This window comes from Nycticebus coucang, chromosome 10 (assembly GCF_027406575.1).
Source record: "Nycticebus coucang isolate mNycCou1 chromosome 10, mNycCou1.pri, whole genome shotgun sequence".
Classification (NCBI taxonomy): Eukaryota; Metazoa; Chordata; class Mammalia; order Primates; family Lorisidae; genus Nycticebus; species Nycticebus coucang.
Window position 1 is genome coordinate 51,563,075 of NC_069789.1, and position 25,453 is coordinate 51,588,527.

Here is a 25,453-nt window from a genome sequence, read left to right on the forward strand (position 1 = left end):
GGACTTGTGCAGTATTGTTTTATAAAAAGGCTATTAATGAAATACATAACATATAACAAAACCCTAAGAAAAATGTATAAATCCCTACTCCATACAGTATAAATAACCATCTCAGCGTGTCTTCAAGTAACCGAAGTTAAACATAGCAGGAGCGTGCAAATCCACCAGGTAGCAGCACAGTGACACAGGATAAAGTCTGAAAAGAAGAATCGTCAGGCCTCACATGAGCCAACAGAACCAGGAAGGGGCTAGACGCTGGCACTACAGGTGCCGGCTCAGCAGTTCCAAGAACAGCGCCTCATAGAGCAGTCAGCAAATAAAGGTACAATTACCCCAGTGTGGGGCAGCCAGCAGGTGTGATAAGATATTCTTCCACTTTACAGGGTAGCCTGACAACCCCGGTTTCCCCACTGGCTTCCCCTCCATCACCTCCTCCACCCAGTCTCTTCCCACCTCCCACGGTGACCTTGGGAACCAGTGAGTATTCTGCATTGTGGCCCCACACCAAGCTACCAGATGCCAGAAGGCTGAGTCAAGCTAGGCCTGTTATTGTGCTTGGAGTCAGGATTGATTTCTCAGAAATTTAACAAAGTTTAGTGAAACCAAATCAGACTTTTGATTTTCCTTAGAGAAGCAGCCAGGGATATTGAAATCATAAAAAACACTTAAACCATATTTTATTCAGTAGCTTCACTAGCCTAGCTACAGAACCCTTTTTAAGATTTCCAATTTAAATTAATGATGACAGAGCTACACTGTGAGTGGGGTGGGACTTGAAAACATACCCATAGGTCCACTATATACAAATGGTGAGGATGCCGCCCACCTGCCTGCCCCAGCAAGATGCCCCAGTGACAGGATGGAGAAGCTCTTACAGAAAACAATAGGCTGTCTATCCGTCTCAGAGGTGATTACAAATACTCTCCAACAGAAGACATATCTGAGGATGCAGTTTTTTTCAGGCACACCCATTTCCCAGGGAGAAGACAGTCTCCAAAGATACAATTTTCTGAAGCAGCCAGCAACATGCACTGCTGAAACAGCAAAGCCACCAACAAGAGAGCCAAGCCATCTCACCCAACTACCCAACTGGTCAGACCCAAATTCAGGCACCAGTGAGCAATGGTAGGGCTGAAAGGCAAGGATCAGGGGCATTCATCATGCAAGACAGCCATATGGGACTAATGCTATTTCAAACAGGAGCAACCAGTAGGGGCTTCCAAGACACTCACAAATCTAGTGTAGGAGACCTGACCAACTATATTCCACAAACAACAGATGGAAAGGAAATAAAGAATCCATATTTGGCTCAGCAATAGAATATGAATCCAAGTCTCATTATTAAAGTGTAAACATTGTCCTTAAGAAGTTGGAAGTATGGAGAAACCTCAAAGCACTCAAGCTAGACCTCCCATTTGATCCTGCAATCCCATTACTGGGCATCTACCCAGAAGGAAAAAAATCCTTTTATCATAAGGACACTTGTACCAGACTGTTTATTGCAGCTCAATTTACAATCGCCAAAATGTGGGAACAGCCTAAATTCCCACCAACCCAGGAATGGATTAACAAGCTGTGGTGTATGTATACCATGGAATACTATTCAGCTATTAAAAAGACGGAGACTTTACATCCTTCGTATTAACCTGGATGGACATGGAAGACATTATTCTTAGTAAAGCATCACAAGAATGGAGAAGCATGAATCCTATGTACTCAATTTTGATATGAGGACAATTAATGACAATTATGGTTATGGGGGGGGACAGAAAGAGGGAAGGAGGGAGGGGGGTGGGGCCTTGGTGTGTGTCACACTTTATGGGGGCAAGACATGATTGCAAGAGGGACTTTACCTAACAATTGCAATCAGTGTAACCTGGCTTATTGTACCCTCAATGAATCCCCAACAATAAAAAAAAAAAAAAAAAAAAGAAGTTGTCCCTTTCTCCACATTGCCCTCTAGGATGCTTTCTTCCTTCCCTATTCTATAATTATCAAAGGATAGTGTTATGACATTTCTAATGGCTTAATCTTTCTGATTGTATCATAAATATTTGCCTTCTCTCTCCAACTCCACCACAGAAAACTCAAGCAGTCACTTCTCTGTTCCACCATTGACCTCTGCAGAGAGGAGGCATTCTGCACATGGTGCTAAAGGAAACATAAGGTTTCCTTTTTGCACGTGGTGCTTAAAGGCAACACTCTGATATGGAGCCTGGAGAAGACCACAGTTTTTGGACTACTCAAGTGCTTATCAGAATTTTTCTACTTTAGTCAAGTCATAGTATCCTACAGTTAGACAAGGTCAGAGCTAGAAGAGACCTTTTAAATCACGAAGTGTTTTAGAAATGAGTAATTGATGCCCAGAAACAGAAAGTGACATTCCCAAGGCCATAAAAGGAATGGAAAACCCAGGACTAGAATCTTGAGCCACTGAAGTATCCAGATGAAAGTGAATAATGTCACAGAATGGAGAGCTAAAAAGAGGAGACCCCCCCACCGAGAGCAGAAGGAAACAACATATATTAACATTTTGCATCTTGTTCCAACTGAAAAATTAGCCTGTGTAATCAGATGCACTTCCTAAGCTAAATGCTTTCCAGTTCATTGTTTTGCTTAAAAATGATTAAAATGTTCAAAAATAATTATGCATTTCCATTTCCAAAATGGATTTCACTATAAAAGACTCAGTATATTAATAAACACATACAAATGTCACTCTATGAAAAACATATTGTCTGTAAATAACCTTTCAATTAGAGACAGACGCTGTGGGCTTTCGGATTCTGAAGTGTTTTTGTTTTAAATGGCCTGGTCACATCTGAAACCAGGCTGGTGGCTAATTGCTCTTTCCTTCTACGCCACATACATTTGAAGGTTGGACCTTCCCTTGGGATTGCATGTTACTGGAAATCACTGCCTTTTGGTCCTGAATGTGCTCCTGAATCTGTCCTGTCAATAAAGATCATCCCACCCTTGCTTGCCACTAAGCAATTTCCATACTGACTTCATGAGAAGAAAGGAAATAGTGTTAGCTGCAGCCTGCATGGATATTTCTCATCAGATTCAAATTTAACAAGTATGGGCGGGCGGCGCCTGTGGCTCAGTCGATAGGGTGCCGGCCCCATATACTGAGGGTGGCAGGTTCAGGCCCGGCCCCGGCCAAACTGCAACCAAAAAACAGCCGGGCGTTGTGGCGGGCACCTGTAGTCCCAGCTGCTTGGGAGGCTGAGGCAAGAGAATTGCTTAAGCCCAGGCGTTGGAGGTTGCTGTGAGCTGTGTGAGGCCAGGGCACTCTACCGAGGGCCATAAAGTAAGACTCTGTCTCTACAAGAAAAAAAAAAAAAAACAAGAAGAGGAAGTATGGGCTATTGAGGGTTAGACCCTGTGAGAGGCATTTTCGTGTGGCTTTTTTCTCCGTATCTCAGAAGCAGGTGGATAAGTCAGAGATCAACAACAGTTCCCATCATGTAGGGAACTGTCCTTAGTATTTTATACTTTTTTTTTTTTTTTTGCAGTTTTTAGCCAGGGCTGGGTTTGAACCCACCACCTCCAGCATATGGGGCTGGCGCCCTACTCCTTTGAGCCAGGCGCTGCCCCTGTCCTTAGTATTTTAAATATACTAACAAATTTATGATAATGTCATTATCTCCATTTAACCAATGAAAAAACCAAGGCTCAGCCTTTGCATGTAGGAGAGTAGGAATCCAGACTCAGGTGGCTTGAGTCTGCACCCTCGGCTTCCGCTGGGCTATCTCACCTTTCTGTAGCCTGCATTTCGTAAGAGGATCTGTCTACTGCTGTGGTGGAGTTCCTCCTCCTCTTGATCAATGCTGAGGATCAGTTGAAGCCCATAGACTTTATTTAAAAGGGGGGCGGGGGGGGGCATTTTTTCAGGTTCACACACTTTCAAATACAGACTCTTCTGCTACAACATACTCTTTAATTACCATAGTTCATATATACAGTCATGTCCCACGTAGCAATTCCATTAATGACAGACCATGTATATGAAGTGGTCCCATAAGATTATAATATTGCATTTTTACTGTACCCTTCTATGTTTAAATGTGTTTAGATATACAAACACTTACCACTGTGTTAGAACTATCTACAGTACTCAGTACAGTAACATGCTGCAGAGGTTGTAGCCTAGGAGCAGTAGACCACACCACACAGCCTAGAGCAGCGGTTCTCAACCTGTGGGTCACGAACTCTTTGTAACAATGAAAATATATCCTGCATATCAGATATTTACATTATGATTCATAACAGTAGCAAAATTACAGTTATGAAGTAGCAAATGAAAATAATTTTATAGTTGGGGGTCACCACAACATGGGGAACTGTATTAAAGGGTCGTGGCATCAGGAAGGTTGAGAACCACTGGCCTAGAGTGTAGTAACCATCTAGGTTTGTGTAAGCACACTCTGTAATGCTCACACAGTGATGAAATTGCCTAACACAGTTCTCAGAATGTAATCAATGAGTGACTGTAATTGGCAGATAGGACAACAACATCCTTACAAAATAGAAATTGTGACTGTTGTTAATACAGTTTTTTCTTAGAACATGAATACTTTGAACATCTGAACAGAGTTCACTAATGGAACTGACTGGATTACTGCACCAGATACTAATTCATCACACGCATTTTTCCTTTTGGCTTACCTGGGTCACATGCTTTGTCTTAGACGCACACAAGACACAGTTGTCCCTTGTGTAAAGGATCCAGAACCATTTGTCTTGGTCATCATTCAAGCATGTGTAAAGTCCACAGATGCTTCTCCAACTCCCTCTGCTCTTGTCCCCAGAACTCAGAAGCCCCCAGCCTATTGGCCCTTTTTTGTCAAGTCACCTTCACCTTATAGCTAAGACTAATATGTACTTACTAGATTATTTACGTCCTAGGAATTCAATGGGGACAAGATTCTTACTAGGATTTCTATAGTGCTTTCTATACTTTTTCTTAGTGCTCTGGACAAAGTTCCATAGTTTTGAGTGATCTAGCTAACTATTTTTTCCATAAATCCTATTATTTTTGTGTGCAATTTTATGGAACCTGAGGTTTTTCGAGTTTGTATACCCTGCATCACAGCAGAAACACTTAAATTGGCAGCACAACCAGAAGGATTAAGCTTTATCCAGTTTCCTCAAAACTCATATGGTTCCTCTTCAATACTGACTTGCTGTGAAAACAAAACAAATTACTGCCTTGACCCAGGCTTATTTATATACGTCTCAGACTATTAAATTGCAAACAACAGACTCTAGCTAATACACAAGCAGAAAAGAAATTTGTTAAAGGACATTGACTCACAGATGTCTGGGTGGGCCAGGAAATCAGTCTAGGAGACAATTCCTTCCCCAGACCACTCCAGTTTACCCTACTTCTGAGGTCACAGCCAGGGGCAGTGTGGCTTGCATTGTAGAACCCCATCCATACTGCCTGGACGGTCCTCACAATCACCCTTGCCAGAAACAGTTCTGTGGGATGCCCTCTTGCTCTTGTGACTTTCTTCTGAATCAGAGTTACTCCTTGGGTGCATCCGAGGGGAGGGCCTGGGGCACCCTCTGGTACCAGCTGCAAGGGAGGCCCAAAAAGTAACTTTTAGACTTTCATTTTGTGGCAGCAAAGTACATAAGGCTAGAAATTCCCTAAAGCCCAGAAGAATGATCAGAAGGTACTGGATAGAATATGGAGCAAATTTTATACAGGCCTTGGCAAATACTGACCTCTTGGTACTAGGATTATGCCCTACCAAGCTTCTTCCCCACAGCAAGCTGACCCCATTCCTTACAGCCCACTTAATTCAATGTTCTGTCTGGCATGCATTGGCTTAATGGCATACATCATCATTGTAACAAAACCTCATCTTATATATTGACCACCACTTGGAACCCTCCCCAATCTTTCAAAGCTGTGCTTATTAACAAGTGATGTTCCAAAGGGTAATATGTTCCCATGAGCACATGGGGATTACGACAATCCCCCAAACAAATGGAGACTTAGAGCACCACGTCTGTCACCTGGGGCATCAGGAGCACTTCATTCCTACAGACTGCAGAGTATGTCCCATTTCCACCTCGCTAATTATCCTGTCACACATTTTTCTCATTCAGGAAAGGATATCTGAATGCAAACGAATCCACTCCAATTAACACAAAAGTATATATCATTGCAAACATTGGTATTAGCACTGGTAACAGATTAGGGGTAATATTCCTCACAACAGATCTTTCCACTCTAGCATATTAATTCATAGGCTACACTATGTATTTTCTATTAAAATTATCTTCTTGTCAATATGTTAATTCCACTAAGTGAGAACTTCAGACATGTTAGGATAATTTGCATGTGTAATGTTTAACTAGAGCTATATTCCTTCAGGAAACTCCTTAATTACCTATTTCCAAGTTACTGCTTAGCATCTAAGCCTGATTTCAATCTTCAAAATGACATTCAAGTACTACGTGGTCTAGCTCAGGGCAACCTCCCAGCTTCATTGCGTCCTTCACTCTTTTGTGTCCTGACCACAGGACCTTCTTCCTGTTCCTCCTGCTACAAGGCACCCTGCTTCTCCCCTCACAAGTTTGAGTATACTGTTCCCTCCACCCTAAGCATCACACACACCCTGGGAGAATTTTCCCAGTACCAGTCCCTGCCCCACCCAGGGTCAGGTGCCCTGTGACACACACTTATAGAACACAGGTAGACACACAGGTGTCTCTCCCGCCCGATACTACTGGTTGCTATGCTTCTGCAGAAACACGTGTGACTCCTTGATGAGTACCTCTCTTTGCTCCTAAGCTCTGTAAGTCCCCAAGAGAAGGAACCACATCTCTTTTTGCTCACTACTGCATTCCAAGTACAAATATGGTTTCTTGTCCATGCTAAATACTAAAAACCATCTGATGTACAAAAGAGTGAATTCACACATTCACAGTGACTGACCTCACCCATTTGGTATTTATTTAATTTAACTTAGCGTTTCTAAGTCTCTGACTTTTCTCCTAAATGTAAAAATGTCCCTACTTCCCAAATAGGGAAACTGAAGCAGTGATAACAGATAACTTGCTGGTAGCATCACATGGTTAGCACATGGTAGAGACGGCTTGGGTCTGGGCTACAGCCGACTGCATTCATTAGCACCCCTCCTGTGGGCACGCCATTCTCTACCAGTGCTCAGAGGAAAATACGGGAGCCAGACAGCCCAGGGAACTCGTGTGTAAATCTCCAAACCTAAAGGGAGAGCAGAATCCTGCCTTTCCTTTATTTAAAAAAATGGTGTTGCCACTCGTAGTCTGCTAAGACCTCAAAGGATGACAAGATGGTGAGGCAAAGCCTGATGACAATGACAAGTGTTGTTACTGCTGAGCACTAGCTTAAACACTTTATGTATACTATTCCATTTAATCCTCAAAAAAAACCCCAAAAAAACCCATGCCATAGGCATTTATATGAATCCCTATGTTACAGATGACGAAAGCAAAGCACAGAGCTGTGCCATCAGTCATTCAATCAATGGGTCTAAAGTGAAATACCCAGCACACAAATCCAAGCAGCCCCACCCCAGAGCCTGTGCTGCAAACCTCGGAATACAACCTGCAAGAGACAACACAGGATACGATGGGGGGCACCTGCCTCTGCCAGGGGATTCTGAGCTAGGGGCTGGGCAAGCCTATGCAGGAAAAGGCAATAAAGCATGCACAAAACGAAAGAAGAAAATGAAGGTGCATGGCCTATCCAGGGACCAGAAAGAAGGGTAAGGAGTCTGCTTGTGGGGGAGAGAGCTGTTAGCTAAGCGTGGAAGGGACATCTGTGAGGGAAGAAGAATGACAATGAAAATTGCCTTTGTTCTTAAACCGTGTCTTGATTCAATATGGGGTGAAGGGCAATTCAATACTGGAATGAAGAAGCAACTAAAGGTGAAATGGGCAATAGAAGGAAAGGGAAAGATGAGGATGCTCATGAGATGCACAGAACAGGGAGGAAAGAAAGAGCCATGTGCAATTAACGTGTAATAGGAGGAAGTGACAGAATCAGGGACCAAAATGAGCAGACTAAGTGAGGAAGAAAGAAATTTCCAGAATAACCCCGAGGTTTCTGCCCTGGTGCCTCTCCCCAGGATAGGGGAAGAGCCAGGTGTGGGCTTGGAGGAACAAGAGAGTAGACAGTGAGTTCTGTTTGGGGCCAGCTGAGTGGCGGATAAGGGGGCAGCAGCTGGAAACAGAGCAGAACAGCCAGCATCACTCCAAGGGGAGCAGACAGATGGCCGTGACCACCTAGACCAGTACCACCCAAAGGAACGCTCCGTCGCGATAGAAAAGTTCTTTACCTGCACAGTCCAATATGATCACCGATACCTACATGTGGCCACTGAGCACTTGAAATGTGGCTCCTGCAATTAAGAAATTGTATTTGTAATACTGAGATAGGGAAAAACCCAACATTTTTCTTCTCTGAGTCCACACCGGGTCTTTTATAGAGGTTGCATTGTTACATAGGCATACAAGACCAATGATCACATCGCCATCGGCTGTCAGCTCCACCTTCCCTCACTCTACCCTTCCAGAGTTAAGGGTGATGAGGGTGAGGCTGAAAGTTCCAACACTCTTACCATCTTACCACCCAGCTGGTTCCTCTGACAACCAGCCCATACCCTGAGGCTATTCAGAAGCCCCCCAAGAGTTGCCTCTTTAGAACAAAAAGTACTTCTTAGCACCTAGGAAATTCCAAGGGGTTCAGGAGCTGTGTGTTAGAAGTAAGGTCAAAGACCAAATACCAGAACAAAAGATTCTCCTAGCAACCCCATCAAAAAAGAGTTTTAGCCAGAAACTGGGGGCCAGGAACTAGGAGGCAGAGACCCAACACATATTTCATATTACCTTCCAATGTCACAATAATTTTACTGCATGTTAATTTAAATTTAAATAGCTACATGTGATTAATAGCTATTGTATTGGCTAGCACAGATTCAGAAAATAGAAGCTGCTCTCTAATATTAGAAACTCAAGGCTGCTCACTAGAGGTTGCCGAGATTGGAAGGGATCTTAGGGTTTATCTGGCATATTAATAATCCCCTCATCTCACAAATAAGAAAACGAAGACAAACAGAAGTGATTTGCACGAAGTCACTGCAGCAAGAGAGGGTTAAGACAGACTAGAACCTTGCTCCTCTGCTTCTGATCTAATGTCCTTTGCACTTCACAGGATGCTTCTGTTACTATGCAAAAAATAGCTGTAATTGTGTTTAATTCTGGTATGTGGAATAGATACAGCTTATGGGCAAAACTAAAGATCACACACTCCCTGCTGAGCTAGGCATCCCCAGCGCCCATTAGGTAAATAACATCAGTTATCTTAGCTGCAAACAACAGAACTCAGTCTAGTTAGTTTAACCACGAAAGGAATTAACTAAGGACAAGTAGGCAACTTGAACAACCACTAAGGGGGCCTCGGAGTCACCACCACCACTCCAGTGGGGACCTACCACACCTGTCACGGGGCCGCAGGAAAGGTGGTCCCATCAATGGTGCTGGGTATGGCCTCCACCCTAGGACCTCTGCCCCTCCAAGCTGGGTGTCACTGCTGCCACGCTCACCAGTACATTCTACATCTCACCTCTGCCCACCTGTCATCCTCTGCAGGACCTAAATCTTAGGTGCAGAGGATCTAAGACCACTGCTGCAAGGACGGACAGTTTCTGTCTTCCACCAGATACGATAACTTCTCAAGGGAAAAGAAGAGATTTCAAAACAGGGCAACAATGATGCTGAATGATCTGTAGAGCAAATAATCTATCTGCACTGGCCTAAGACCACAGATCTCACAGCCCACCTGCTAAGAAGCATCCCAGAGTGTCTCCCATTTAAAACTATGTCTCTACATTGCAAATAGCTCAATTAAGTCACCAGGGGCTCTTTTTAATTATTTAAAAAGGTGCATTTATTCACAGGAACATCTGTTTTGATAGAAGGTATGTAGGGTGGGACTTAAATTATGCATTTCAACTCTCAAGTGTGGAAGTTTTCTTTTAGACTGTTTTTTTTTTCTTTTTAAATCTGGATTTTCTAATTAACAAACCCAAATGTACCACAGCCACAATATGAATAATTCTAACAACATTTCCTCAAACGTGGTAAACAGTAGGATCAGAGGAGGAGTAGATCTGAGATATGTCCTAAGACCTGAAAATTAACGAAATGTGGCCCTTCCATCCGAAAAACTCTACAAAAGAATGAGGACTGTAGGTCACCCCAAATGTTTGAGTCTGACAAAGAATGTTGTCTTCAACATTTACAGTGACTGTGATGGGGAAAGCCTGGGAAGTCATTCATTCAGTTTGGGACCAGAAAAGGGAGAATACACCAACATACTATGCAACAGATTTCATGGGTGAGCCACCGTGAGCTCTGCCCCAGGCAGCCTGAGGGACACCAGTGTGATAGATTTGAGAGGCTCTGGATCTGTAGGTGCTGATGTGATGCCCTAACTTCGTCCACTCTGAGCAAATGAACCAGACTTACTCCATTTTGTTAAGAGCTTACAGCCCCCCTACTTTGTAACAAAAATAGCCCCTTGAGCAAGCAGTGACCCTGCCAAAACAGGAAGGAAATTTAGCTGAGAGCTGCAAAATCCTGTGACAGCTGAAAAAAATCTTGTGAAAACCACAATCCTGTCACAAGTCTGTCTGGTCTGTCTGTGTGCGGTTCCTAGCCCCCCACCTTATAATCCCTCTCCCCATAGCCCTAACCTTGCAGATATCAGCTTCTGTAAAATTCTGCTGATGATCTGGCTTCCCAACCCCCAGTTGAAGTGATATATAAAAACTTTGCACCCCCACTTCAAAGGGGTCAAGAGACTTCATGGCATAAGCCTGCTCTCGACCGGCCAGTTAAGAACCCTTGCTTAATTCAGACTCAACGTGGTGCTTCTCTCGCGGTGGGTACAACACTGACACCCACAGGGAGCAGGTGCAAAGATGGAGTGCTGAGGGCCAAGAACCAGGCCTCAGAGACCTCAGTCACTGCTGGTCAAGAACCAGAAAAGAACCAGGAAAGGGGGTGAAGCCTGGACTTGCTGAGAGGCCAGAGACAAGATGGGTACCTATTGCTCTAAGATAGCTGCAAAGCTCTGTTCCACCTGCACTGCCCAGCCTGGGCCCAGCCCTCCCCAGCTGCCCACACTTCCGAGAGCGCCTGCTGCCAGGATCACCGTCATGCAACTGCCTTCAAGTTAATGTCCATGAGTATCACCACATCTCTTACCACACAACAACCAAACAGAAAGAAACTGAAGGATACTTTGGCTCCATTGTCACCCAACACAGTTAGTAGCTTTCAGAACAGCTGGCTGAGAAACCTTCCTGTATAGCAGGACAGACCTGGACCACTGGGCTCCAGCCTGCAGCAGAGGAGACCGGTAACAGCTGAGGTTCAAAAATCCCAGCTCCACCAAACCTCCAGGTAAACCTGTCAGAGTGACTTTGGAAAATGTAAATCAGCTTATGTCACTCCCCTACCTAAAAGTCCTTCAAGGGCTCATGATGTGGTTATAGTCTGGCTATTCTCTCTCCTTCCAGTCACACCATGGTCTCCTCACTCCTCTGCCCACCAGCCTGGGCTTCCCTCTTCATGCAAGCCCTTCCAGCCTAGGGCCTAGGGCTTGTTCCTCTGCCTGGCATGGTCCAGTCCTAGCCCTATCCCTGGCTCCCTCTTTCTCCTCCCTCCCGGCTCAGCTCAGCAGTACCCACTGCCTCGGTGAGGGCCTTCCAGCCATCCCTGCCAAAGCAGCATTCACACCTGCACCCTCTCTTACGTCATGGGAATTATAGTACTTACTTATTTGATTTCTTTTATATTTCTCCCATTTTAAAAATTTTGATTGTGATAAGAACATTTAACTTGAGATCTACCCTCTGAACAGATTTTTCAGTGGATAATATAAAATTGTTAACTGTAGATGCCGTGTTGTACAGCAGCTCTCCAGAACCTACTCACCTTGATGCCTGAAACTTTATACCTGTTGACTGGCAACCACCCTTCCACGAGTTTGACCATTTTAAATGCCTCACCAAGGCAGGACCCCAGGCTCACTCATGTCATCACATGTTGCTTTCTCTGTCTTCCCCCACTGGGGAGCGAACTAGAAGAGGACGGGGACATTGTCCAGCTTGTTCCTGCTTTGATCCTGGCACCTAGAATAGTGCTCAGCTCACTTCACTTTTTTCACAAGTAAATGTGCTAAATGAAAAGTATATGGTTATTAGGACCTTTATATTTTTGAAAATTAAGGTTTATTCACCCAAACATCTTCCAGGGCCCCCCAGGCATTAGATGCCATGTGGAATACCCAGATAAATCAGATGCTGTTCACCGTTGGGGAGTGGATGTGTGACATGCGGCAGGAACATTTAAAGTTGTAAGTCCCAAACTTTGCTGAGCAGAAAGTCACCTGACAATTAGACTGTTTTCCGGACTCCACCCAAATCTGCTGCAGCACAATCTCTGGAAGTAGAGTTTGGAATCTAAATGTCCCAGCAGCTCCCCAGGACCCAGGAAGTTTGGAAGGTAATGCTACTCAGGCAGCTAGAGGACGGACGCACAAAGCCAGGAAGCAGCGCATCTGAGCTGGACCCAAGGGGGCGGGACCTGGGTGTGCACTCACAGGAAGTGTGAGCACACTAGCACAGGCAGTGCAGGTGCAGAGGAAATATGCCAGGACATCCTCAAAAAAAAAAAAAAAAAAAAGGGCTCAGCGCCTGCACTCAATAATTAAGGCACCGGCCATATACACTGGGGCTGGTGGGTTCAAACCCGGCCCAGGCCTGCTAAACAACGACAACTGCAACCAAAAAAAAGACAGGCATTGTGGCAGGCACCTGTAGTCCCAGCTACTTGGGAGGCTGAGGCAAGAGACTCGCTTAAGCCCAAGAGTTAGAGGTTGCTGTGAGCTGTGAAGCCACGTCACCCTACCAAGGGCAACATAGTGAGACTCTGTCTCAAGAAAATAAATAAATAAATAAATAAAAGACTCCAGGACATGGTGGAACAGAGACAAAAAGCAGCACGCGGTCCCCTGTGGCAGTGGCCCAGGAGAATAATGGTGAGATGAGAATGAAAGTAGCCCATGATCCACTGTGGTGGGCTCAGGACATGGGGGACAGTCCAGGGCTCAGGATGGAGAGATGGCATCAGAGCTGGGCTTCTGGGGGCAAAAGGGAAAGTGGATGAAAAGGGAGGAGAGCAGGAGGGGCTGGGAGAGGAAACAGAAGATAGTAATCACTAACACCTGCATGGAGAGCTACTGTCCTAAAACACTTTTTATGTACTTTACCCCACATGAATTTTGCAAGCAACTTTCTTGAGCCAGGAATTATGATTTCCACTTTACAGATAAGTAGCTGAGGTGTCAGAAAGGTTAGGTGAGTTACCTACAGTCACACAGCTAGGGGGAGACTGAGCCAAGACTCAAACCCTGACTCCAGAGGTGAAATGGGAATGTGGGAGGCAGGTAAAATGCACCTTTATTGAGGCCCCACATCCTTCAGATGTGTTTCCAGGTACACATCTGAAGGATTAGCATCTATTATTGAACATCACGGTAGCTCTGTACAGTAAGAAGCCCAGTTCACAGACAAAAGTGCGTATTTTTTCTCTAGAAAGGAAAGGGTAGATGGGAGAGAAGTTAAGGAGCCAGAGTTAACAGGATTTGGAAAATGCCTGGGGGCTCAGGACAATGACGCAGGGGTCCCAGGCCCCTGGAAGCGAGCTAACATCTCTTCAGCACCTGCCTTCCTTTTCATTAACTGCCTCTGTGGGGCCTGTTTTGGTACCTGGCTTGCCTTTCTCACTTTTCATTTAAGAGACTGTATTATAGGAACACCACACAGATCATTAGCTTCTGGTTTTCATGTACCACAAGTGGAATTAAAGAGAGTTTTAAAACTGATACTGCAGTCACTTCAAAAGAGAGGAGTCTGAAGCAGGCAGGAATAAAAGAGACTTGGGGACCCCTCCCAGATATCTCATCTCCTTCTGGTTGCCACTCAGAGATGATCAGTGGTGTCTAATTAGTGCCACAATCACATAGACACATAAACAGGGGGCCAATTCACTGTCCCTCAGACTGTTGGAGGGCCGGACTATAGTTTAAAAAAAAAAAAACTATGAAAAATTCCTATGCACACTGCACAGATCTTATTTTGAAGTAAAAAACAAAACAGGAACAAATACAATTCACACCGCTTCATGTGGCCCGCAGGCAGCACTTTGAGGACACCTGCTTTAGCTCTCCTTGGGTGGCAGCAGTGTTTTAAGAAGCTAATTCACTTTTCCACCACTATTAAAACTTGTTTCCTTAGATAAACAGCAGTTGACTTCTTTGTTACATTTTTAAATAAATTTAAAATCCTGTGTAATGAGACATGTATTTTGCCTTTGAGGGATCATCTCTGTATGTTTAAAAATATATACCTAATGGCTTTATCCTTCTTTCTCGGGGGACCCAGACCATGTATGTGCATTAGCTATTTCTAAGCTGCTAGACTGAATACTTATACTAATTATTTCCCCATTACTATCTGTCTCTTACTCCCAGGATCAAATACACACACCATTCCTCTGTTTCCAGAGAAGCTCAGAGCTCAAACAGATATCAATGGCCCCACAGGGATTCAGGAAAGACAGTGGCTTATCCTTAGGTCCCTTCCTTCTCAGGGGGAGTATTTTAGCCCAGATTAACCCTTCCTTTGATCAGTTGGCTTCTTAAAGATGCAAGGTAGGCTTTTTTGGACAATTCAGACAATCTAAGACAAACTTCAAATGATGGTAGGCAGACGCCATCAATACCTGGAATGCTACAATTAACCACGGCAAATGTGATGGCAGATTTTGTGGTATATAAGATAAAGAAAAGTCAACACTACACGGTTGAAGCTCAAAACTCCCATGATTTTTAGCCCAAATAACACTCTATTCTGCTGGATGGCTAGTTTTATGAACGGGTCAGGGGTAAGGAGTCAATACAAAAAAGCCAAAAGCAGGGAATATTAGTTTTGATCATTTTAGAAATTCCCACATTACTAAAATTCACTGTCCTTCTGGAAATTCAAAGATCCTCCAGGTTCCACTGGAGTGCCTGCACCAACCTCCAGAAGAACCACAAAGGATACTACAAGCAGTGGACGGCAGTCCCATCCACCTACTCTTTCATCAGAACAAAACTATGCTTTAAAAGGGCACATGTTCTTTCAAATACATCTTAGAATTTGTACAGGGTTGAATCTGGACTGTGCTGAACACCATTTTATGGAAAGGGGTTTATCTTCTAAGGACCATATTCACTATAGAGATCTTAAATAGCTTTAAGCCATTCCAGAGGTTCACGGTGTTTTGTATTTGCCTAAGCATTACCAAGAGGATGGTTTCCAAACTTCGCATTGCTGCAAGTCCTAAGAGGACATCAAGACAGTCTCCTTATAATAAAAGTAGAGGCTCTGATGAACTCACATGATAAAGAAATTTTATTTTGCTGACATTGAAGGAATTTTTATTTATTTACTTAGAGTTTTGCTCCGTCACCCAGGCTGAAGAGCAATGGTACAATTATAGCTCACTGCAGCCTCAAATTCCTGGGCTCAAACAGTACTCCTACCTCAGCCTCTGAACTAGCTAGAACTACAGGTACCTGCCAGAATGCCCAGCTAATTTTTTCTTCCTTTTGTAGAGACAAGATCTTGCTTTTTTGTCCAGGGTTGTAGTCTGAAACCCCCAGTCTCAAAGCCTACCTCAGTTTCCCAAAGTGCTAGGAAGTGCTATTTCTTATTTGAAATATGTATTTCAAAGGGACTGAAGAGCTAAATACAAACAATATTGAAAGTAAGAATAGACCAATGGAATAGAATGGAGAGCCCAGAAATGAATTCATGCATTTGCAGCCAATTGGTTTTTGACAAAGATTCCAAGATTGTACACATGTAGAAGATTGAGAATAGACCTCTACCTCTCACCATACACAAAAATCAAGTTAAAGTGAAGACTTAAATATAAAACAAAACTATGAAACTACTAGAAGAAAACATAAGGGAAACACTTCATGACATTGGGCTAAACAAGGATTTTTTTAGCTAAGACCTCAAAACACAAGCAACAAAAGCAAAAATAGACAAATGGGATTACAGCAAACTAAAAAAGCTTTTGTACTGCAAAGGAAAGAGAGTGAAGAGACAGCCCACAGAATGGGAGAAAATATACACCTGACAAAGTGTTAATATGCAGAATATATAAGGAACTTAATAGCAAACAAACCAAAAACCCCCACCAATTTAAAAAATAGGCTAAAGACTTTAATAGAAATTTCTCAAAAGGAGCCATAAAAATGGCCAATAGGTATATTAAAAAACGCTCAACATCAGTAATCATCAGGGAAATGCAAATCAAAACCACAGCATTACCTCACTCCAGTTAGAATGGCTATTCTCAAATAGACAAAAAGAAAAGTATTGATAGGCTAGGCTCCCATAGCTCAGGGGCTAGAGCGCCAGCCACATACATGGAGGCCGGTGGGTTCGAACCCAGCCCGGGCCTGCTCAACAACAATGACAACTACAACAACAAAAAAATAGCCGGGCTTTGTGGTGGGTGCCTGTAGTCCCAGCTACTTGGGAGACTGAGGCAAGAGAATCGCTTAAGCCCAAGAGCTTGAGGTTGCTGTGAGCTGTGACGCAGCGGCACTCTACCGAGGGTGACATAGTGAGACTCTCAAAAAAAAGTATTGACAAAGCTGTGGAGAAAAACCTTCCATTGTTGGTGGAAGTGTAGATTAGTATAGCCATGTTGAGAAACAGTATGAAGATTCCTCAAAAAATTAAAAATAGGGCTGGGCACAAGGGCCCATGCCTGTATTCCTAGCACACAGGGACGCCAACACAGGTGGAACACCTGAACTCAGGTGTGTGAGACCAGCCTGAACAAGACCAAGACCCCATCTCTATTCAAAACAGAAAAACTAGCTGAGTGCTATGGCAGGTGCCTGTAGTTCCAGCTACTCCAGGCTGAGGAAAGAGGATTGCTTGAGCCCAGGAGTTTGAGGTGGCTGTGAGCTATGACACCATAGCCTGGGTAACAGAGTGAGACTCTGTCTCTAAATAAATAAATTCATTCATTCATTAAAAATACAGCTACCTAGACCTCCCATTCGATCCTGCAATCCCATTACTGGGCATCTACCCAGAAGGAAAAAAATCCTTTTATCATAAGGACACTTGTACTAGACTGTTTATTGCAGCTCAATTTACAATCGCCAAAATGTGGAAACAGCCTAAATGCCCACCAACCCAGGAATGGATTAACAAGCTGTGGTATATGTATACCATGGAATACTATTCAGCCATTAAAAAAAATGGAGACTTTACATCCTTCGTATTAACCTGGATGGACGTGGAAGACATTATTCTTAGTAAAGCATCACAAGAATGGAGAAGCATGAATCCTATGTACTCAATCTTGATATGAGGACAATTAATGACAATTAAGGTTATGGGGGGGGAAGCAGAAAGAGAGAGGGAGGGAGTGGGGTGGGGCCTTGGTGTGTGTCACACTTTATGGGGGCAAGACATGATTGCAAGAGGGACTTTACCTAACAATTGCAATCAGTGTAACTGGCTTATTGTACCCTCAATGAATCCCCAACAATAAAAAAAAAAGAAAAAAAAAAAATACAGCTACAAGATGATCCCACAACCTCACTAGTGGATATACAGCTGAAAGAAATAAAGTCAGTATGTTAAAGAGAGAGACCGGCACTCTCATGTGTACTGCAGCACTACCGAGGATACGCAAAGCGTGGAATCCACCCACCTGCCCAAAACAGATGAATGGCTAAAGAAGATGTGGTATAGACACATATAGACTATGAAAGTTAATTGTACAAACCGGGTTATTCTTTGTTATACCAAATAAATCCGAGTCAAGGGGGTGGGGAAAAACCATTGAGGACCTACAGCACCTGCATAAAGAATTAAATTGTCCACAAGCCCAGCTGCTGAAATGGCCTGTCGTCACCGTGAGGTCAGTTTTACCTGGTAGCTGCTCAAACAACCTGCTATGACTGTGAGACTGCATTTACCCACCATCACCATCCCTCAGCAATCACAATGTGCTGTTTCCCAAAGTGTATGAAGCACTAATGAGCACTTTCCAAAAAATATATAACATTTTTTCTGATAAAACTCCTCACCTTCTCCTTGTCCTTTGGGCATATCAAAGACCACTTGGTCCCTGTGAATGCCCTAAATTGTAATTTTGCTGAGAAAATTTTATTTGGAAAAATAAATGTTTTAGATTTAAATATTCATCTCTATATTTTATTTGATTTCAACAACACAATGGAATACTATTCAGCTGTAAAAAAAAAATTTTTTTTTTAAGTATGAAATCCTGGCTCAGCGCCTGTGGATCAGCAGCTAGGGCGCCAGCCACATACACCGGGGCTGGCGGGTTTGAACCAGGCTTGGGCCTGCCAAACAATGACAAGAATAACAAAAAAAAAAATAGCTGGGTGGTATGGCAGGCGCCTGTAGTCCCAGCTACTTAGGAGGCTGAGGCAAGATAATCACTTAAGCCCAAGAGTTTGAGGTTGCGGTGAGCTGTGACACCATGGCACTTTACCTAGGGTGACATAGTGAGACTCTGTCTGGAAAAAAAAAAAAAGTATGAAATCCTGTCATTTGCAACTACATAGATGGATCTGGAGGATGTGTTAACTGAACTTAGCCAGACACAAAGAGAAATACCTCGTAGTCATCTCACTCATACGTAATATGTTAAAAACAAAGAAAAGAATTGATATTAATAGATTGGTCTTAGGAACTCCAAGAACAGAGCAAGAATAGGCCACTCCATTTTGAGCACAAGGCACTCTATCTTGGCTGTTCAGCGACCTCTGCTGAAACCACCCCCTTCTGGGACCCAGCCAGAAGGAAGGAGGAATTAGTGGACACAATACCTACTGGGTGGGGGTGGGTGCTAAACCATGAATGAACGGAATGGTCTCAGCTGGAAGCCAGCTGGAACTATACCTGGCAACAGTCACTAGCACACCAGAGTAACATTCTCCCCCTTTTAGCCTACCTAAAACCTTCAGTAGATAAGCAACTTGCTCTTGTAGACTGATGCCTATTGAGTGTCAGCCACCTACACCAATGCGCCAAATAAACGTCGGCTGTTACTTTACATCTGGCTTTGTAACTTGAGTCCACAGCTACCTTATAGTTATCACAGTAGCAGAGAGTAGAACAGTGGTTACTGGAGACTGGTGAGTGGAGGGAGGAGGGGTAAATGGGAGACGTTGGTCAGAAGGTACAAAACTACAGTTTACTGGAGGACTAAGTTCTATTGCAGTCGGAGGTATTGTAAATAGGAAATAGGTAGGAGAGTTGAACATTGATCAACTCTCAAACACATGATCAAATACCGTGATTTGATCATTATACAACACATATATGCAAACCGTCAAACTGCACTCCATAAATATGTACTATGTGTCAATTCAAAACAAAGTCACGATAGCATCCTGCGTCACTTAAAACTGTTCCCCACCTGAGAAGCTCAGATAGGTGCAGGTGGGGAGGAGATAAAAAGAATGTTTTATCCATCCTTTTTATTATTTGTAAATTGGCAAATAAAAATGGTGTATGTTCACGGTATATGATACGTTTTGAAATGTGTTTACACTGTAAAACGACAAAATCAAGCTAATTAACATAGCTATTTCACATTTTATATTTTTTTGTGGTGAAAACCCTTAAAAACCTATCCTTTTTGCAATTTCCAACTATATATCGTTATTAACTTTAGACACCATGTTAGACAATAAATCTCCCGAGCTTCCTCCTCCTGTCTAGCTAACATGTTTTGTCTTTTTGACTTGTAACTCCTCAATCTCCACCCCCAGGACCCTGGTAATCACTGCTCTACTTTCTGCTGCTACATGAGTTTGACTTTTTTAAGATTTCACATAAGTGACAGCAAGTGTACCTTTTGTCTTAAAAGTGGCTACAATTCTGGGATAAAATGAAATATGCCTCAGGCAGCAAGAATCAAACCAAAAAAATAATTTTAAAAACTTTCTTGCCCAAGATAAACTCAGCTACATTTAAACAAGCCACCCTATTACCTATAATGAAACAAAGCTGCTTTATCCTGTAATCTCTTAACCTCTTTCTCAGGTTGATCACCTTTCTCCTTTATTTATGTATTTTTTGTAGTGTCACATTAAGAACTCAAGGCAATAGGCTTCTTCTGAAGCTATTCTTAGGTGAGTTGCAATTGTTGCTTCCTAAAACTTTCTTTGATTTCTATGAGATGCAGAAGGATTAAACTCACTGAATATTCCCATAATCATCATCATAAAACAGCAATACCAAAAATGTTCACATTTCATCAAACATGACAGCTCCTTCCTGCCCGACCCTTGGTAGAAAACGCCAACAACTTAAAAGGAAGTATGTCTCCCTCCTGCAATTGCCTGAGCTGAGACCACAGACAGGGCCCTTGACTTTGCGGAAATTTCATCATGCTAGGGAAATTGACATTACTTTCATCAATTTAAGAGATGCAGCTGATTAATTTCAGGCAAGCTACACTTTCTTTTATGCCAAACACTAAGCATTCAATAAAGCCTGACAAACCAAAGTAGATGCTAAGAGCTTGTTAGAGCCGATACATGCAATTCTTCTAAGGAAAAAAAAAAAAAAATCCAATTTCTCCCACATTTCCTTTTTTACAAAAGGAAATATATTTTCTTCTCTTGGACCATCACAGAGGGAAAAGGATTCCTCAAGTACCATCCCCCACCCCTCCCTCTTCCAACCCTCTAAGGATTTTTTATCCAGTGACACATTTATAGGAAAATGCCATTGCTCTAGGAGTGGCTAAGGAAGCACTCATTGCCCCCTGGTAATCATACTCTGCTTCTTTCCACCTAACTGAAACTGCTTTCTCTCTGAATGAAGGGCACTTAAGACCTTCTGGTGGCTAAATACAAGATTTCCTCATATTGGAAAGAAAAAATTCCCTCCCTGTCCACCACTGCCCTTTCTCTCTCTTCACAGCATAACTTCTTACAAGACCTGTCTTTGCCATCCCTCACTGCCCACCCTACCACACTCCCCACCCTCCTCAACCTGGCTTCAGGGTTGTTGTCCCAGTCAAACAATCTTCACTGAGGTATCCAATCACAAACAGGACTTAGTCCCATCAAATGTGACCTCCCAAGCTGGAGACAGAAAAGACCTATTTTCTAAAGAGAACTGCAAATAAAGAGGCAAGACACCCATCTCAGGTTACTAAGAGATGGAGAACTGACTCTGCTCCCAGCACCCAGCTCCCCGCCCCATTCTCACTCCCCACTCCCACCCCAGGCTGGGAAGAGACCTAGAGGAAGGACTCCTTGGAGTCCTTAGCTTATTAGCTTAGTAGGGAGATTGGTCTTGTGCTAGGGATAAAGCAACCTACTCACAGAGGCTGGGGGTGCCTGCGTGAAGGGGAGACTCGTTCCCTAGTTGGACAAGCTTTGGTCTGCCCCTACCTCTACCAGAGTGAGGGAAAGGAACACTGCAGGGAGATGGCAGGGCAGAGAGAAGCCTTTCTCCGCCGTTCTGCTTGCTTCACAGAACACAGTTCAAATTGGCCAGTTAGAGCATCTCCTAGTACCTACTCACAAGGGCCTCCCATCAGGGCAAGGCCCTCCCATCAGGGCAAGGCCCTGTCACATTAGAGCCACTTTATCTCCCTTTTTCTTCCTCCAGACCCAACACAGGAGAAATGGTTATTGTACCACAGAGGAATGAAAGGGAGGAGGGATCTCCAAGGCATACCACCTCTCACTCAAACCACAAGCCTGGCAAGCGGTGAGTTCAGGGAACGCTTCAAATTAATGTCTGTTTTTGCAAGTGACAGTATTCCCACACATATCCAGGTGAGCGGCACATGGTAAGCTTGACAACTATTTGCTTCTTCCCCCTCCTTGTCCTGTCCCATCCCATTATTCACTCCTACCACAAATGTTTGTTGAAGCTTGAGTCTATACAAGTTTCTGAATTTAATCATTGATAGGTGATTAAAGCATGATCCCTGCCCTTAAGAAACTTATTAGAAGAAATAAGAGAAGTACAAACTCGCATCTGCTCAAGGCATCAGGTAAAAAGAAGCGTGGGAGTGGTGCAAGGTTCCAAAGACGTCAGCTCAGAAAAGCCTAAGTATCCCCAGACAGCGTTCTAGGATCGGTTTAGCTGTGGAATCCTCCCGCCTGCTTTCCCACAACTGCTGGCCTTTTATCCCTCCTGCTAAAATGCATTGACCTTGCTGTGTCAAGGGTAGTAGTTTACACATTACCCTGAAGAAAGCTAGAACAAGCCACATTCCTCAAGTCTGGGGCAGGTGAAGATTTCAAAGTGCAACCCTGGACAAGCCTTCGGAAAAGAGGACAAGGTGTACACAGCCTCCGCCAGAACCCAACCCACGCAGCACAGAGGCAGTACTGTTGGCTGAGGAGAAAGGGGGTGTCGGTTATGCACACTTCCCCTGCAAGGGTATCTTACCAGGGTGAAGAACTGAACCACCACCGCACCTCTCCCCAGACTCACACTGGAGCGACAGCCTGCTCATTAGGAGACTGCTGGAATTAATTAGCACTCAGAGTCACACACTTGTAGGAAGCAAATCACTCTCAGAGGCGCCCGTCCTCCTCTTCTTTTCTGTTGTACTTTGCAAGAATAAGTGCTGTCTGGGGCCACACTTTAAATACACAAACACTCATGAAAGCTGATGAGCAAAAAAGAAAACAAAAAAAGTCTGTGCATACTTTGGGGTTTTTAATATTTTTAAATTTCAGATTAATAGGAGGGTACAAATGATTCGGTTACATTGTTTGTGCCTCTAAGGCAAAGTTCAAGTTGAGCCCTTCACCCAGAGGGTGTGCTGCGTACCCTACATTGTGAACATTACGTGCACACTTTTCGTGATATCCAACATTACCAACAAGCAAAACAGTCCTCTAATAACCTGCATGTGGCCCGTAGGCTGGACACCCAAGTGATTGCTGGTTTCCTCATCATCTCTAGTTTACCATCTTGCAGCGGACGTTTCTGCTTCCCTCATATTCCTGGCAGGCATTTTAATGATCATAATTTTCACCATTAGTAGAGTAACGCATGCTAATTATAAAAACTTAGAAAATACAGCAAAGTTGATAGAAGGAAAAAACATCATGCATATTCTTATAAACACTATTAATATTCTGGTATATTTCTACTAATCTCTGCTTGATGTAACAGCTATGTGAAATTAATATGCCCCATAAGACAACTCTGATAAAAATCACCATTAAACTAGGATATAAACTGCCATCTGCACTCTCTTTTAATTATGAACAAGGTTGTATCTTCGTGACTATAAAACAACCAGGAGACTCACTTTAAAAAGATCAAATTCAATGGATGGACAATTGGTGAAGTGAGTTGTTTAATGTCTTCATACAGGCCAGCACTCCTCATTTTTCTGAGTTCTTCCAGCAGATGAGTAGTTGTCATGAAGCTAATCCAAGATGTCAGGCAACTATCGCTTCCGATATAAACCCCTTTAGACACTGAAGTCCTTAATTGCTTAATCATATATGATTTTGGACAACACAAAAACCCACAATGTTAGCAATGTTTCCTTGACAAGTATACAACTGCCATTATTTGTCAAGACACTTAAGGAAATATTTTCCATTTCAGTCTTTCATAATAGACATGCTATTTAATGTTATCTACAACAAAAATCATGGGCTCACCTGATTAAGAAATTATGCAGTCCAACATCAAAATACCTGTTCAAAGGAGACACAAATAAGCATGTCAATAAAAGATATTTACACCAAAGACAGACTTGACAAAAATATATTTAATTTGCATTCACAGCATGATGAATCAATCAATTACTCTCTGAAAGTGGACCTCAAAGTATGTCCCCTGAAGCAGTAAGAGGGGCCTTTACCTGGGAAATTGCTGGAAATGCAAATTCTCGGGCTCCTCCTCAGACATATGGATTGGGGTCCAGAAATCAGAGTTAACAAGCCCTGCTGATGCAGAGACACTGCTCTTTGGTAGCAAGAGTGTCTCAGCAACTGTAAGCACAGTCTCTCTAGAAATAAAGGCCACGAGGGTGGATCTCCCAGGTGTCTCCCACTTCTTTAACAGGTGAGTTCTTTCATAACACTAGTGTCTCAGATCCTCACTTATTGAAAAATAAATGTTTTCAAAGCACAAAACCACACTAGCTCACAGGAAGAAGGGGGCGTCCACTCCTGTCTTCTAAGCCCCACCTAGTTACAGTCCCTGGAGTTTCCACCTGCCCCCACTCTGGGTCTGCCCTGAGCAGGGAAGTGAGGAGAGTTGCAGCTCTATGCCCTAGCTGAGGAGCTGCCTGCCACTGTGTGGAGCCCCACACCAGGCACTCCACAAGCCCCTACCTACAGCAGACACTTTAAGTCACGGCCTCCCCTGTCACCATCACACTGGCTTAGTCCATATAAATGGCACTGCTTTGGTTTACCTGTTTAGTATATTTATTCTTCTTGAGCCTTTGATCCCTTAGCCAGTGCCCTTCTCTCTGAGACTATGAGTGAAAAGACTGGGTGGCCAGACTCATGCTGCTATCCACCAGACGTAACTGCTACCCCAATACCTAAAGGGTAGTTGCTATGTCCCACCCACCAGACTCACCTCTTAGGTTGGCAGTCTGCCTGAATAAAGCCAAAGTTAATTCAGTCCCTTCAGACAAGGGGCAATGGACATAGGAATTGGTGGTGCAGGTGCCCAGGTCTTAGCCGAGTGTCCCTAGCTTGCAGCTGTCCCCCAGCTGCTCTCTGGAGCAGCCCTGCATGCCTAGTACCTCACCCCACCTGATCTATGACAGGTAATTACTGACATCAGAATAGGATTCCTTGTGGGATACCTTTGAATGGCAAGATTCTTTTAAGTACTTAAGTATCTGTTTGTAGACAATAAACAGAAAATAATCAAAGTCAAAGCCAAAATACAAGGTACCTTATTCATTACATCACTTAACTGAAATAATTACATAATTCAGGGAAAATGGGATTCAAACATATGAATTCCATTTATTCATAAATCTTCTGCACAAAGCTATTCTCTAAAGGGAGATCTACCTATAGGGAGAGCTGAAGTGGTTCCTTTGATTTTACATTGACCTTGACGAAATGCTAAATCCTATAATTATATTTAATACAGATTAATAAACAGAAATGACTCCTTCTCTCAACAAAAAGCAAGGTGTCTTTGCTGAGCTACATAAGCAAATATCCACACCACAGATAGAAGTATGTCGTTTCTGCTTGTCAGATCTACAATATAGGAGGAAGAAGTATATTGAAGTTAAAACAGAG

General features: G+C 43.4%; 1 protein-coding gene across 1 annotated transcript in view; it reads right to left on the minus strand.

Moving 5' to 3' along the window:
* HHAT (hedgehog acyltransferase) overlaps nt 1-25,453 on the minus strand; it is a 387,319-nt gene that overhangs the window by 156,061 nt on the left and 205,805 nt on the right. Inside the window, exon 8 of the mRNA XM_053607789.1 lies at nt 23,840-23,875. Within this exon, the coding sequence (XP_053463764.1) occupies nt 23,840-23,875 (36 nt within the window). The remainder of the gene's footprint in view (nt 1-23,839; nt 23,876-25,453) is intronic.